The sequence below is a fragment of the Schistocerca cancellata genome, chromosome 1 (genome assembly GCF_023864275.1).
Source record: "Schistocerca cancellata isolate TAMUIC-IGC-003103 chromosome 1, iqSchCanc2.1, whole genome shotgun sequence".
Lineage (NCBI taxonomy): Eukaryota > Metazoa > Arthropoda > Insecta > Orthoptera > Acrididae > Schistocerca > Schistocerca cancellata.
The window spans coordinates 163065615-163082277 of NC_064626.1; the positions used below are offsets into that span (position 1 = coordinate 163065615).

Below are 16663 nucleotides of genomic sequence, written 5' to 3' on the forward strand. Positions count from 1 at the left end.
TTGCGAACATATATTGGACAAGCGTGACCTCCTAGTAACCAAATGGAATAATAAATTTTATGTATTAAGGGAAATCGCGTATTAGATACCATTGGAATTACGGAACTTTCAAAAAAGGAATGTAAAACAAAAGGGTTCTTTTATTTCAACATGATAGTGTTGTTTCCTTCCTCTTCTGAATATGTTTCTGCATGTTGTTTACCAAGCATATGTGGAAAAGTGCAGGGAAAAAGCCTGTAGAAAAGTGCTCGTCCAGTGCCACGAAGTGGACTGATTCATCTGAAACAATCACTGCACAAGAACACAGTTAATGGTTGATCAACAGTCCACTTATACACTATGACAATTAGCGTCTTATTAATGCAAACAATCCAATTTTTTTTAAGGACAACATAAACTGACAGCTGTGAGGTTCTAACTGTTAAAATGTGTGTGTTGTCATACAGTATTCACATCTAACCAGTCTCCAAGCTCCGGGCGACCAAGTCAGTCTTCTCCAAGTCATCACCCATCGGTGCTGTTGACGTCGTTTGGATGGAGAGACCGTAAACGTTCACATCCACAGCCTTCTGTTAATGTTCAAGCATTTCCGGTGAGCAGCAATTAGCTCATATTTTGTATTGCATCTTCTACCTACTTGATTTCTGTGAAAAATACTGTAACTGAAATCCTGGTCATAATAATACAGAAAACTTGGATAAAAATGGCAACAGTAGAAATAACCTTTTGACATATGCATGTATTTACTCATAATAATACAGCAAAATCAGGAAAACGAATTTGTGTACACATACATTATAAAATTTTAAGAAGGCTGAAAGAAGTGTGCTGCTGTTACAGGGTCCTGATTCAAGTTCAAACACATCTTCTTGTAACAGCTCAACTCCATCAAGTCCGGCACTTGTCATGACAGCCCATACCCCTCATGCTGCTTCTAAACAACAGTTTCATTTTCCAGGTGAGTGTTAAAAGTGAACCACAATTATTTGTTTGTATATTGCATTTAAAATTAATTGGAACTTGCAACAGTTCTGTACAGAGTAATTGGAGGGAAGCATAGTTGCCAGCATGTGCTGAGCATATCAGCAGGTGACTGTGATACCAAGCCTACTTGGCACTGAACCTGGCAGCCTCACTTGACTGTGGGAACAGAAAGTCACACAAGCTGGCTGAGCTGCAGTGTTTCTAAAATGATTTTAAAGAAACTATTCAATGATAAACTCTGATTCTCACACATCTTACAGCATAATTTATCTCTTATAGCATAATTTGTCAGCTTTACGATGAACTTCCTGTGATTTCGTTAATGATGTCAGTTTTGTGATCTTTCATTATTAGTTAAACTACTGTGAGAAATACTAAGTTTGCAGTGAAACAAAGGAGTTGCTGTGAATTTGCGTTTCGTGCATGCTAGACCATATTTTGCTGCATGTAGAATGTAGATAACATATTGAACAATTTTTTTAAACTTGGAAGGACATTACCCAATGCGCCCAGTGTCCAATCTCAAGAAAATGAAATACCTATAAACCTCTCTGTCATGAACGTGCACACCAGCGAAAAAGCCAGAATGAAATATTCACAAATTGCTCACATCTCATAAACAGTTTGAGATATTAAAACAAGATTTTGGGAAGTGATAGCACACAAAGAGGAGAGCATTTTGCCATGTGGTTAATGTGCAAAACTATCCATATCTATCATGACATTCAAGCAACTACAAATTTTTTTTGGTGAAATAATGTAATTTTTAAGGTCGGTCAATAGCTGGTGAATGAGAGTTGCTGAGGGTCTTGTAAAAAATAAAACTGAAGAACTTAAGCATTCATGGGCTTTTGCGTAAACTATTAACCTGTCTTGCCTTCAGTTGCTAGTTTAATAATACACTGTCACAGCAATGCTTTGTATTTTCAACTGCATTGGAATGTTAATGATATGAATATTTGTAAACTCCGCTGTGTTTGGCAAAAGTAGCATATTTTAACAAGGCAACAAGATAACTCATTGTGGCCCTTCAGGATTCCATGTCTCCTCAACCAAGTTCCTGATATGGCTGACAACTCGAGACCTATCCTGTGGTGTAACATTTTGCAATGGCTGCTTTTGTCTGCCTTTCAACATCACTGAGTGCAAACTTGTTTCTTGCCACATTACTTTCACCTAGGCCCATATATTCTGTAAGATTTAAATTAGTGTGATGCAGAAGAATCCTGATTAAACTATGTCCTTTAGCATCAGTCAGTTTGTCAATCTTTTAGTTTGGAGGTTTTGGCTTGTACAGCACTACAAGTTCCATTAACTTTGCCTTATACAAGCTAGGTTCAGGTATATCCAGTGGAACTTTACTTTGTAGCCAGAACAAAATATCTACTTTCCTCCACTGTATTGTTGTTGCTTTAAAAGTCATAACAGAGTGGTAAGGCACATTGTCCATTATTATTGTCAAATTTGGAGGGATATTTGGCAGCAGAATATTATCTTCAGTCAGTGAATGTGTTGCTGAATGATCACATTTATGGCGAATATGTGTTCAGACATGCTGCACTGTTGTTGTTAATGCAACAAAACATTTGTTTACAATACCTGATGATTGCGGAACTCTTTAATGCCAGAAAATACCACTTTACAGTGAGAACTGACAAATGTAGATGCATCTGATGTGTGATACCACTTGGTACTCTTTAGCCACAGCATGGCAACAGGGTCGCTTTACAAACAGAACTGCTGATGGCACGGTAGAGACAGCTGGCTCGCCATTGGCTTTACCTGGGCAATGGCATCACGTGCCTTCTGATAACCAAACGTCAAAAGTCGCAACTAATTTTAAATGCACCTTAAGAATAATCCTCTTAAATTTTGGAAAGTACATGAAGAATAACAGCAGTAGAATGAAAGGATAGATTGCTGCTCGCAGCACATTGAGGAGGCATTGAGTTGCAGATAGGCACAATGAAAAGACTGCTAAACACTTTAGCTTTTGGGCACACATTCACACAAACAGAACTCATATACACATGGCCACTGTTGCTGGCAATGGAAAAAACTGTAATCTGTAAACTAAAAACTGATACCTGCCGAAAAATGCACCAGCACTGTGGCTATGAACTGCAGAGATTATCTGGCGGCGGGACTCTGCCAGCTTTCAGATACATCCACCTATGAACACTGCCACAGTGACCCCATTCCAGAAATCCACCTCAATTTTGAGTACCACATGGCACTAACCTATCCACGAGCCATCTAGAGGAATCCCAAAACACTCACCTGGTTCAAATTCATTGATGAAATCTTCCAGAACCTCCATTCCTGCAGAACCTCAACACCTCCTTCATCTCAGACCAGCAAGCCTCAGTGTTGACCTCTACCTCAGGGATGGTTACAGCAATATCACCACCCTCATGAGCCCACTAACCATTAACAATAACTCCACTTTGACAGCTACCACCCATTCAATACCAATATGCTCTCAGAGGCAGGAGATCATATTCTCCAGTCCCCACCCCCATCCAGCATTCCTTTCCCCTGCTCACCCCCTGCTGCCTCTAACATCCCACGACAGGCTGCAGATTGTATTGATTTCAGACATGGACGCAGTCAGAAGTCAACCATTGTAGCACAGTCACATTGTAATGACAAGCATTCCCTCTCCAAATATACCAAAGGTCTCACAGAGATCTTCACAGTTGAAAATTACCCTCCCAGTCTCATTCAGAAACAATCTCCTGTACTTTGGCTCACGAGTCATCTATCACACCCCTCGTAACCACTATCTGGCCACAAGTTAATTCATCTCATTACTCAGAACCACCAAGAATTGGGAGCAACTGAATGGTATTCTCTGCCAGGATTTCGAATACCTCTCGTTATGCCCTGGAGTAAGGAGTATCCTACTTACTACCCTCCACACCACTCCCATAGTAGCATTTTGCCAACTGTCCAACCTATGCAATATCCTTGTCTGTTTCGTCTGCACCATACTCCAATCCCTTTGCTTCTTGGCTCATGTCCGTGCAATAGACCTAGATGCAAGATATGTCATATACACCCTCTGGCTACCACCTGCTCCAGTCCTGTCACAGGCATTTTCTATCCATCGAAGGCAGGGGTACCATTGAAAGCAGGCATGTGATGTAGAAACCAAACTGCAACAATTGTGCTGCTTTCTACATGGGCATGGCAACTAACTATCTGTCTGCATGAATGGCTGCCGCCAAACCTGGCAGCAGGACCACCATGATGCTGAACACACTGCCCAACACAGTTTGCTTCACTTCACTGACTGCTTCACAGCCTGCACCATCTGGACCCTTGCTACCAACAACAGCTTTTCTGAATTGTGCAGCTGTGAACTCTTCCTGTGCCATATCCTTCATTCTCTTAACCCCACAGGCCTCAATCTTCGTTACTCCATGTTCGTTGCCTACTCATTACCACCTTCCCTGCTCCCTCTCCAGTACTGCACTCACTTACTATTCAACGAATGGACCTACAATCTTCACCCCTTTTCTACCTCTCTTGCCCCTTTCTCTTTTTTCTGCTCTCCAGCACAGCCTCCTGACCATGCACATAGCAATCCAATCCTGTCACCAACACATCATTACATGCGCTCAGAAGCAGGAGGTCATATTCTCCAGTCCCCACCCCTATCCAGCGTTCCTTTCCCCTGCTCACCCCCCTGCTGCCTCTAACCTCCCACCATAGGCTGCAGATTGTATTGATGTCGGACATGGACGCAGTCAGAAGTCAACCACTGTAGACAGAGATAGAGGTCCCAGGCGTAGGCGCGTGTGTATGTGCTCGCACATATTTTTGAAAGACTTTGTTTAGCAGTCTTTTCATTGTTGCTGTCTGCGACTCAATGCCAACACTATGTGGTGAATAACAATCTAACCTTCTCATAATATTGTTTAAGAAAAACTTGGGTTAAATCTGCATTCCCCATTTCAATCTCCCCTCCCCCTCCCCATTCCTCTTCTTTCCTCTTCCCTCCCCCCAAATTACTCTCCTCTCTCTCCGCCTCCAGTTACTCTTCTCTCATCCTCTCCTCCAATATGCTCAGCCCCTCCCACCATTTTGGCTCCTCTCCTCTCTCTCCCACCCTCAGTTAGTCTCCTCTCCCCCTCTGCCAGTTAGTCTTGTCTCTTCTCTCCTCGCCCCGATTTCTATCCCCTCCCCCCTCCCCTCTCCCCTGAACCCACCTGTCTGCTCCCTCCCCACTCCCTCTTCCCACCACCACCACCACCACCACCTTCCCCATGCCCACTCCCCCACTGCCCCTTTTTTTATATGAGAGGAGTCGTATATTCAGAGTTTGTTCCAGAGGGTTAGACAGCTAACCATGCTTTCTGCATAGATGTTTTGAAAAGATTATGCATCAATTTATGGTAGAAGAGGCATGATTTTTGGCAGTCGGGTGAATGGGTTTTCCACGTTAATAAAGCCCTGGGTCACAGGGCCCTGAGTGCCCTCTGGTTTTTGACCTTGCCCCGTTATGACTTTTATTTCTCCGAACAAAAAGAATCACTATCAATGACTAGTTCTTAATCTCTAATAAGTGTATTCCTGATTGTACAGTCTTTCTGTCTAATATAACATACACTTCATTTAATTATTTGACCTTGTGTTGTCAACTAAATTTTTTATCTTTCAATATGGGTGTCAGTTTCTCTATCCCTGGCTATCTTCTTATTCATGAAATAGATTGTTTCAATAAAAAAATACATTGTGGTTGAAGGTTTATTTACAGATATTGTGGTGCATTGCATGTTTCTGTTACTGTATAAATGTTCTTGTTAGTGATATCAACTAAACACTGTGAAGATCGTTAAGCAACGGTCCTGCTGTGTAACTCTTAACCGACCACTCTTATAACATTTTCAGATTAATTTTGGAAAGTTATTTTTATGCGAGATCCTTATAATACATACAATAAAATACTATTGTCAAAAGACACAATTCTTCACAAGTCTTATTTGATTTCTGCATTTCAACATAATTTAAACTATGTTTACAATACGAGAAGGAAAGTTGCTACTCACCATATAGCGGAGATGCTGAGCTGCGATTGGCACAATAAAAAGATTCGCGCAATCATAGCTTCCGGCCGTTAAGGCCTTTGTCAGCAGTAGACACACACACACACACACACACACACACACACACACACACACACACACACACACACACACTAGCGCGCGCGCGCAAGCGCAGCTTGCACACACATCTACAGTCTCAGAGAGCTGAAACTACCATCCTTGATTTTACATTGTTTGATTAAACTATTTTTATACATTTTACGTATATGAACTTCAATTTGTGTAATTCTGCCATGGAAAATCCCAACACCTTTCTTGAAAATCAGCTTTGGGATGTTTTGATAGCTTCAGGAAATAACTGTTCATCTCCTGCAACAGGGTGGTCAAACAATTTATTTCCTCTTCGTGAGATGTCAAGAATGTCAGAACACTGCCCATTTGTAAAGTTCAATGTTGTTGCAGTTTCGTGAAAAATTGAGCTCACAATATTTATAAATGATAGACAGGCAATTATCCTAAGTATTGTTCACTGATGTTGTTTATCCTTCTGTCTATGAACAAATTCTATTGACTCACACTTGAACTCATTCCATTGGAGGTGTATATCATATAATTGATAATGTATGTCCACTGATGCTAATTTTTTGCTGGCTGAAACAAAATTTCTGGCCATATTCTGCAGTTACCAAACTGTTTAGCTTTCTGGAACTTATTCTGTAACACAATATTTAAAAAGTTGTTGAAAAACAGGTCATACTTAAAATGCAGCTGTCATCATTTGCATATCAATGTGTTTATTTCTCAGATATATTTTGTTTTGTTTTGCTGTATCATTCATGGTGTTATAGTTTTCTGAAGCCTGAGAGCAGGTGCAATTTTTAAGGATTTCAGTGTGGATCGTTTGTTCTAAATATTGTTTACAGGTTAATGGGTGCCCTTGTATAAATTAATGAATTCCTATGCTGTCCAACTAGCCTGTAACTGTCTACAGTTTCACAGGTTTTCTTGATTTTTGTGTGCTATTTAGTATCCCCCTTTTCTCCTGTTAAAAGTTGAAATATTTTTAATTGCTGTGAATAACAGCAAAGCCTTCTTTTCAAATTTTTAATTTGAATTGATGAATAATGTTTCCATTTCTTTCTGTTGTGAGCTGATACGTGTTCATATCCAGGAAGTTACTAATTTGACCTTCCACATTTGATACAATGTTTTTGTGCACGCAGATGAGAATTCGCAGCCTGAGAAGGGTGTCACCTTAGAGACACATCCATTGGCTCCTTCTGCATCAACTCCAGTTAGTAGTTCTTCTGTCATTACAAATACTTCAGTAAAGACAACAGAGACGGTGGAGAGTGATGACCTTGCAGACACATCAAAGTCAAATGACAGTGAGCGTACTGTGTCTGGTAGTGACAGTGAACGTACACCTGTGCGGGTTGACTCCCAGGATAGTCAAGTGTCTGATGGGGAAGCAGTTGAACGAACCTGGCCCAGACAAAACAGTGTAAGTAACATTTATTATGACTTTCTGCGATATTAAAGATTAAAAATATAGAAGTTCTAAATTACATTTAGTATTATTAAAACAGTTCACTAATAAGTTTAAGTAAATAAAATTTTTTCAAGGTTCGCTAATAAATTATTGAGGAAACAATGAAGATTAAGGTGTTTTCCACACAAAATGACACAAACAGTGATATAGCCGCCACTACATTGAAAATCACACCTGAATCTTGTAAAAGAACTACTACTTACTTCCAAAGTGTTTTTGAGGAAGCTATGTGATTAAGAAACATGGTAATTTGTCATATTAATTCTTATTTACACTGGAGTGAATGTAAGCAGACAGAATAAACTTGTGTAGCTGTGTACAAGCATTTACATGGAAGAGAATACGAGATAATGAGCATAGCATGCCTACTGTATCAACACTGTGTTATTTTGTCTGTAACAATTGTTGTTTTTTTTTTTTTTTTTTTTTTTTTTTTTTTTTACTGCATGGATTTTACTTAACACAACACTATTTACAGCTGAAATGCAAAACTTTGGTATCCAGATAGGATAAGTTTGCATGACAAGCTTGTTGATTATGATGAAGCAAGCAAAATGGTATTACACAAGAAGAATGTAGGCCTAAGTGTATGAAACACAAGGAGGTAGTGCACTGAACTGCTTACCATTATTGCGAAGCTTAGTGCAGGTCATTTTACAGTTTTTGCTGATTTCTTGTTACAATTGAGGGGGAAATTTAAATGCAGAACACTTGGAGCAACATAACCTGAAGAAAGGTTAGCATTTACTCTTAGGCTGTTAGCAGCTGGAGACATTTACATTTAAATTGTTTCTCATTCGAATGCTTGCTGTGTCTCAGATAGTTCGTGATGCCTACAGTGGAGTATGCAAAGAACTTCTAGGATTTTATTAAAGTGCATACAGTAATACCCTGAATTAACAAATGCGCTTATAACGAAAATTTCCATTGCTTCCTGCAAAACTCCCATAAGAACAATGTTATGCTCTTAACGAACCCTGCATTAAGAAAGAGTCCACCTTTAAGGAAAAAACTAGAAACATTTTGCAAATTTAAATCTAGTTTTTATGTAATTCTTAACATGTTAGAGTGGGTTTCTGATTCCTTTCCATTTCACTTCACAAGGGCCAAATTTTTTGTTATGTGATGCAGTGAATTGTGATTAATTCAACCGGTCAACATGTACCTAGATCTTATTCAATAACACAACTTCCCTTCTAGTAATACAGGCAGATGCCTTGAAAGAACCCCAGATCAATTTCCATGCAACTAAGGTCACCTGATGTGAGGTCACAGTAACTGAGTCCATGAAGTGCAAAAACAAATTTTAAAAGCTTACAGTCTAGCAAAAGGTGACGACCATCGGCGATGTTGATGACTATCTTAACTTTAATATTCAAACCTGGGAAGAAATAAGATTTAGAGCCGTCTACATGTGCAGCATATTCAAAAATATGGAAGTGTTCTCAAATGCCAAAGATAATGATACCTGGGGATTCAAAATGGAGGAACATTCATGTGTCTACACTCAGTGATGTGGAAAATATTCTTCTAATATAGTTTCAAGGACAGAGAAGTGGAAGCATAAGCGAAAAAATGCTGCTAGACAAGGTCTGTGAAATAGCTTTGTAGATAGACATTGAAAATTTCAGTGCATTGAACCGCTGGTTGAATCATTTTAAAATACGTCACAATCTGTTTATACAGAGTGTAAATGGAGAAAGTGAGGTTCTGGCCATAAAAATCATAAACTATTATAAGAACGTTATACTGCCACAATTCATAGAGGGCATATAATTGACTACTGCAAAATCATATTCTGTTAAGGGAGGAAAGCACCACAGAGGGGGGAGGGGGGGGGGGGAAGTAAAGAAAGGTTGATTATACCTTCGTGTGTAAATAGTGATTGAAGTGAAAAGTTGCCTTCACTTTTAATTCCCAGGTACTTATGAGTACAACTGCACACCCTGGAGATGTCAGAAATCTTTTGTCTTCTTCAGATATTCAGATGAGAAGCTGTATTTCCACCTACAGTGAACATAGGCCAGGTGAATGATAGTCCTTCACATATGTTTAATCAGCATAATAGACTTTGTTTACTTTCAAGGAAAAATTATTGTGTTGCCACATTTTAATAAAAATACATATGAAACCTGTGCTTATTCACTATGTTACTGCCTGATGCAAGCATCTATGAATTTATTGTCTTTCTCACATCCCCAGTTGAACCTTTCAGTGCTTCGGCAATATTCCATCATTATTATTATTATTTCTTTCTGTTAGGCATTTGTGGTGTGGATCTCTGGGATCTAAGAACCATGTTTGTGTCTATATTCTACTGTCAGAAACATTACATTCTCTTCAGACCACTCCATTACTCACGTAACTTGTGTCAATAATAAAAGTTCACTCACAGAACCACAGACAATGCTCTCTCTGCTGCTGGTGCCAAAGTGATGAAGGTGTGAACTTACTCTGGTGGTTCATTGAAAAACTGACAACCAGTGGAACACAAGTGAGCTCATGTGAACTGAACCAAACTGAATGATGTTCACTTTTACTTGGCTACTGTTTATATGAGAGGGAATTCTCATTCGCTGATGTTTGTTCACTCTGGTGTAAAGCAGTCATTACAGTTCCATGTCACAAGTTGACAAGGAGTGAGACACATTTTCATTATTATAGTTTTTATGATTTTGGAATCCAATCAACCCATTCATAAAGTTTGCGTTAACAGATGTAGTTGCTGTTTACTTGGTGTCTGTTGCTCTTTAGGTTGTGCATTGCTGTATAGGAAATGTGGCTAATGTATCAAAATTACTGTAAGCTGAAAGCAAACTTATCTATTTCAAAATCTAGACTAAATAAATTTTAAATAAAGGTGGCATGCCACATCCTGTTACACTCAAGGTTGCAGACACAACTATCATTTATTTAGAGAGAGATAGTGAGAGTGTGTGTGTGTGTGTGTGTGTGTGTGTGTGTGTGTGTGTGTGTGTGTGTGTGTGTGTAAGACTCTTGTTGTCCGCAGTCTGAAAGCTTTGTTCACAGTACATTGTCTAGTAACTGTTACTGGTAGTAATATATTAACAGAATTTTGAAAAAAGATTAAGTATAGATGATTTTAATGACAGTCAGTTCAAGCATTGTTTAATATGAAAGGAAAAACTGATGTTAACAAATAGGAGTAAGTGCAACTGTCAGTATCTTTTATTGAAGTCATTTACATAGGATCAATTCAGCTTGTGATCAAGTGATGGAATAGAAATTTCAAGTGTCGTAAGATAATATCATTTTGAAGTAAAAATAAAACTTTCTCATATAGATAACCTACAGCATGAAATAACAATTTAGTATTAGTATTTCTCTAAATTTGTTGTGCCACCACAAACTTGTTTTTCTGAAAAGGTCATCAGTGTTAAATGTACATGTTTATTACTCCAGTATTTAGTCTGAGGATGCAACTTCTCCTCCATAAGCAAGTCTATCCATCTCCCTTTCTTCATTATTTGTTGTAGTTACTAATATTAATTTTTCTGTGCTGGCAGTAACTTAGCTTGTTTTTCTCCACAGTTGTGCCTGTGGGCAGCAGATGTGGTGTTGGGTTACCATGCATAGAGCCCTCTCTCATTATTTGTGTTTTTGTCATTGTATTATTCTTCACTCACTGTCACAGTCGCAGATATTCGCTGTAATGAACAGGCATTACAGCAGAAAGAAAACTGGGATTTTACAATTGTTTAGTGTCCCCTTATTTTATTTTTGCAGTAATTCCAACTGTTTTTGTAAGATGGAAATATCCTGTGTAGTCCATTGATTCCCTACAAGAGGATAAGTTTCAGTTTTTTTCAATATCTGAGTTAACTATCTGCAAATATTACAAAAGAACAAGTGTGATCCATTTCTTCTGAATTAAGAGACAACAAGAACCTTCATCAGCTTGGAACAAGAACTAACTTAACATAATGCACATCTGTGTGTTGGAGCAGGTTACTCAACAGTGTTGCTAAACTTCCACCAGTTCCTGAAGGTGAATTTCTGAACCGAGTATGATGTATGTAGTTCAATTGTTTTTTAGCTGGTACAGTTGTGGAATAACTAAATTTAGCTAAAACAAAGCTACTAAAGGGCAGTTTTTTTTGCTAGGATTTCAATAGATATGCACTGACGTAGAAATGGAGCCTGATTGGTATGGATAAGGAACGGGCATATGAAGAGAGTTTCAAAATGAAAGAGCAAAGCAAACCAAATTTTGGTTGTTCTGAATATTTGTGTTACATAAGGGCTCATTAATGCAGGATTGGAGGATGTCCGCAAATCTAGATGGTGTGCATGTGAGTTAACTTGATGGTTGAGAAGAACAGAGTTGGTCAGATGCGCTGAGCTATCTGCTCAGTTTGAAGGCACGAGTGAGAGAGAGAGAGAGAGAGAGAGAGAGAGAGAGAGAGAGAGAGACAGGCTGTTGTCTGCTCTGTCGCTGAAGTCCAAGAGAGTGTCCAGATTTGACTCCAAATTCCTTGAATGGCCAGCAACCCCCCATGACTTGTTTCTCATGCAACCCATTGGTTAAACTACAGATGCATTTAGCTATTTTTGTCAGGAAAGTACTGGAAACTAAGCGTCTCCTGACACTATGCTTCTTCACATACATGGACTTTGAGGAAACTTGCGCTTAATTCTTAGTTAAACAGCATACAAAGAAAATTCAGAATAAAATTTTGTACCAAATTACTAAAATTTTTCTGTCTCTAGCCATCCTGTATAATCCTTTCCCCTTCCTTGAAGTACAATGTACACGTTCAGTGGGGGATTGACCCTTGTTGGGCCTTAGAGACTTGAGAGGGGTATGTTGTTATTGTATGTCTTTATTGTTGTCAGGATGGGACTTAATTATATTTATGTATATCAAACAACCAAACTGTAAGAAAATACTAAACATTCACATTAATCCTCTTTAAGTGAGGCACTTCAAAATGAAACTTTTTTTTTCTTCACTTTTTTGTATAGATTTCCTGGCAGACTTAATAATGATGTAGAATTCAGATTCTAAAATGTAAACTTTCACGGCCGGAAATATCATGTCCATTATAATTATCCGGGCTGTTATGCCGTGGTCGGTTGATGAATTCTGTGGTGATTCCCAACGTTTCGTCTCCGACTGCGGGAGACATCTTCAAGGGGGTCCGTAGCTTGATGGAAGGTCCAACACACACACTGGCTCGCTACTGACTGCTGCTAAATTCCGTGTCCGCGTTCCCCCGCGCCGCGGCGTGACGTCACGTGTTTTGAAACCATCAGTGCAATTGGCCGCTGTCCGTCGCCGTCGATCGCCGTTGCCATCACCCAGTAGTGGACGAGTGGTACACATCTTCTTTAACACCGGCATCCATATACCGTTTAATCTGACGCCCTCCTCCTTTCGGTTGAAATTATTTGGGTGTTTAGTGATTTTGATTGCCTCCCTGTAGAGCCTTTCGTAATATCCGCTCGTGGCCGCTAGTACTTGCGTCTCCCCAAAACAAATATTGTGATTCCCTGGCTGGAAAGCATGCTCCGCAACAGCTGATCATTCCGTTTCTCCTCTTCTACAATTTCCCTTGTGCTCTTCCAAACGTTTGGAAACAGTTCTTTTAGTGGTACCCACATAAACATCACTACAGCTGCATGGGATCCTATACACTCCAGATTTTTCCAGTGGTTTGCGAGCGTCCTTGGCAGGCCTAAGGTATTCCTGTATCTTCCTAGTGGGCTTGTAAATTACGGTAATATTCCGCTTCGTCAAGATCCTCCCTATTCTTTCCGTTACATTTTTAACAAACGGCAGGAAAACCTTAGATTTTGCAGTAGCCTGTACGTCAGTATGATTTCTGCGTGGCTGCCTCAACGCATGTTTTATTTCGGCGGACGAATATCCGTTCTTCATTAGTGCATTGTGGAGATGTTCCATCTCAGCGTCGAGCAACTCAGGTTCACAAATATTTCTAACTCTGTCCGCTAACGTCTTGATAACACCCCGCTTCTGTTGTGGGTGGTGTTTCGAATCCCGGTGCAAATAACGGTCCGTGTGCGTGGGTTTGCGGTACACTGAGTGGCATAGTGGTCCAGCCGGAGGACATATTGGTCAGCTTCTATGTGGTATCGCTGTTTACCATGGTTCCACTTAATGATGTATTGGAACAGCTGGATCGAATTTTTCCTGCTGATATTTTAGAGCTGTTTAAGTGTTGTTTGACGACCACATACTTCAAGTGGAATGAACAGTTTTATGAGCAAACGGATGGCGTGGCTATGGGAAGCCCCCTAAGTCCCGTAATTGCAAACTTCTTTATGGAGAAATTCGAAGAATATGCCTTAGGTACTGCGAGCAAGAAACCAAATGTATGGTTCCGATACGTGGATGACACGTTTGTGTTGTGGAGACATGGTAGGGAGGAACTAAGCCGGTTCCACAAACATCTGAACAGTATAAACTCAAGAATTCAGTTTACAATGGAGGAGGAGGTAGACGGCAAACTACATTTCCTCGATGTGCTTGTGTTTAGAAACGAAAATGGTAGTTTGGGCCACTCAGTGTACCGCAAACCCACGCACACGGACCGTTATTTGCACCGAGATTCGAACCACCACCCACAGCAGAAGCGGGGTGTTATCAAGACGTTAGCGGACAGAGCTAGAAATATTTGTGAACCTGAGTTGCTCGACGCTGAGATGGAACATCTCCACAATGCACTAATGAAGAACGGATATTCGTCCGCCGAAATAAAACGTGCGTTGAGGCAGCCACGCAGAAATCATACTGACGTACAGGCTACTGCAAAATCGAAGGTTTTCCTGCCGTTTGTTAAAAATGTAATGGAAAGAATAGGGAGGATCTTGACGAAGCGGAATATTACCGTAATTTACAAGCCCACCAGGAAGATACAGGAATACCTTAGGCCTGCCAAGGACGCTCGCAAACCATTGGAAAAATCTGGAGTGTATAGGATCCCATGCAGCTGTGGTGATGTTTATGTGGGTACCACTAAAAGAACTGTTTCCAAACGTTTGGAAGAGCACAAGGGAAATTGTAGAAGAGGAGAAACGGAATGATCAGCTGTTGCGGAGCATGCTTTCCAGCCAGGGAATCACAATATTTGTTTTGGGGAGACGCAAGTACTAGCGGCCACGAGCGGATATTACGAAAGGCTCTACAGGGAGGCAATCGAAATCGCTAAACACCCAAATAATTTCAACCGAAAGGAGGAGGGCGTCAGATTAAACGGTATATGGATGCCGGTGTTAAAGAAGATGTGTACCACTCGTCCACTACTGGGTGATGGCAACGGCGATCGACGGCGACGGACAGCGGCCAATTGCACTGACGTTTTCAAAACACGTGACGTCACGCCGCGGCGCGGGGGAGCGCGGACACGGAATTTAGCAGCAGTCAGTAGCGAGCCAGTGTGTGTGTGTTGGACCTTCCATCAAGCTACGGACCCCCTTGAAGATGTCTCCCGCAGTCGGAGACGAAACATTGGGAATCACCACAGAATTCATCAACCGACCACGGCATAACAGCCCAGATAATTATAATGGACAGAATTCAGATTACTAACTAGTGAGTTTTCACCACGAAAACAGACTAGTTGTAAATGACCTCAGAGACATTGATAAAATAAACATCTATGCATACTAATAATTCCTTATTTTTTTAAAAAAAATCTACTCATTATTCCTACTAACAAAATTCCTGTCTGTTAGATATTATGGTTTTCATTAAGAGAAAATGTGCAACTTCCTATAAACACTACTATCCACACTGCACTAATCATCCTCAAGGTAAGTCACTTTATAGCGGATTTCTTGGAGATTTCAAATAAGAACAGTTATGCAAAATTGTGGAAATGGAAGAAACTGTTGTTTGTATCAATAGATTTTCAAGGAGTTAGTCTGTAGCAAAACCAGTCCATATTTTGGTTGGTGAGTGCTTTGCATACAACTGATACATTAAGATATTAATATTAATTAAAATAATACTTGTGTATGTAACACTGGAACTGTTTTATATAAACCTTCAAACTTACAGATTTTTGTCATATCCCCGTACTATGAAATCTGAACTAGTTCATGAATAAATGAAGTTTATGCCTGTGGCTACATTTCAAGGTGTTATTGATTGACAATGTCTATTGACCTTGCTGTCTACTGGCTGCACCTTCTAAGTTCATCAAGATCTACTTGCATCTAACCCTTTACCAGAATTTCCTTGGCAGCATAATATTCACATTATTATGAATTGCTGATTAATTACAGAAATGTACCTTACTAATTAATAGAGGCACCTGTTTGTGTTATAAATTTTTGCCAGGTTTGGTCACTTTTAAAAAGCTGTTTTGGTATGTTTTCACTATTCTTATATCTTTTATCAATAATTTGCTAAATTTTATTTTCAGCAATAAAAGCCAAAGCAAAAATTGAATGCAAATTCGCAATGAATCATATTTTATTTTTACGTAAATTCAAAAAGCGTGAAAATTATGCATCTGGTGAAAACGGCATACATCGAAGCATTAGTGTTTGTAAACATTTATCTTACCACTTTAATAAGTAGGGCATAGCCTATGTACAGAATCTGCAAATCAATATGAGAAAGACAGGGAAACCATGACTTCCATTTACTGGGAGTCAGAGCTATTCTGCTGCCAGACATTATATTACAGGATGTTGGAAATGTCTATCAACTTAACTGACTGGAATCCACAAAGCATGCACTGCAGCTTCCACAAAATGCCCATACTCTTATTTCAGAGAAAGTAGGGTAGTTCTCGGCAAGAACTAGCAATTAAATCCCAAAACACTGTGTATGGTTCAAGATGTTCCTTTAAAAACTCTCGTAGAATAGGAATTTACTCAATTAGTTTAGAAATTTCAACAATGAGTCACCTTTCAGTATGTTTCTTGGATCAAACAATTTACTGACAGAAGAAATGACAGTTTTTCACGTGTCACCCTGTATGAAGTGGTTCAGTTTTATCAGGCTTCTCTACCTCCAGTTCAGAACAGAGATGGTAAATGTACTTGGATTTGCTTCAATAGTGTATTAAGCTTATCGTAGGCT

The 16663-nt window shown here is 39.7% G+C and overlaps 1 protein-coding gene across 1 annotated transcript in view; it reads left to right on the plus strand.

The window, feature by feature from the left end:
• LOC126167960 (kinase suppressor of Ras 2) overlaps window positions 1-16663 on the plus strand; it is a 166783-nt gene that overhangs the window by 62287 nt on the left and 87833 nt on the right. The window contains exons 9-11 of the mRNA XM_049920519.1: window positions 447-592; window positions 841-958; window positions 7259-7539. Coding sequence (XP_049776476.1) covers window positions 447-592; window positions 841-958; window positions 7259-7539 — 545 coding nt within the window. The remainder of the gene's footprint in view (window positions 1-446; window positions 593-840; window positions 959-7258; window positions 7540-16663) is intronic.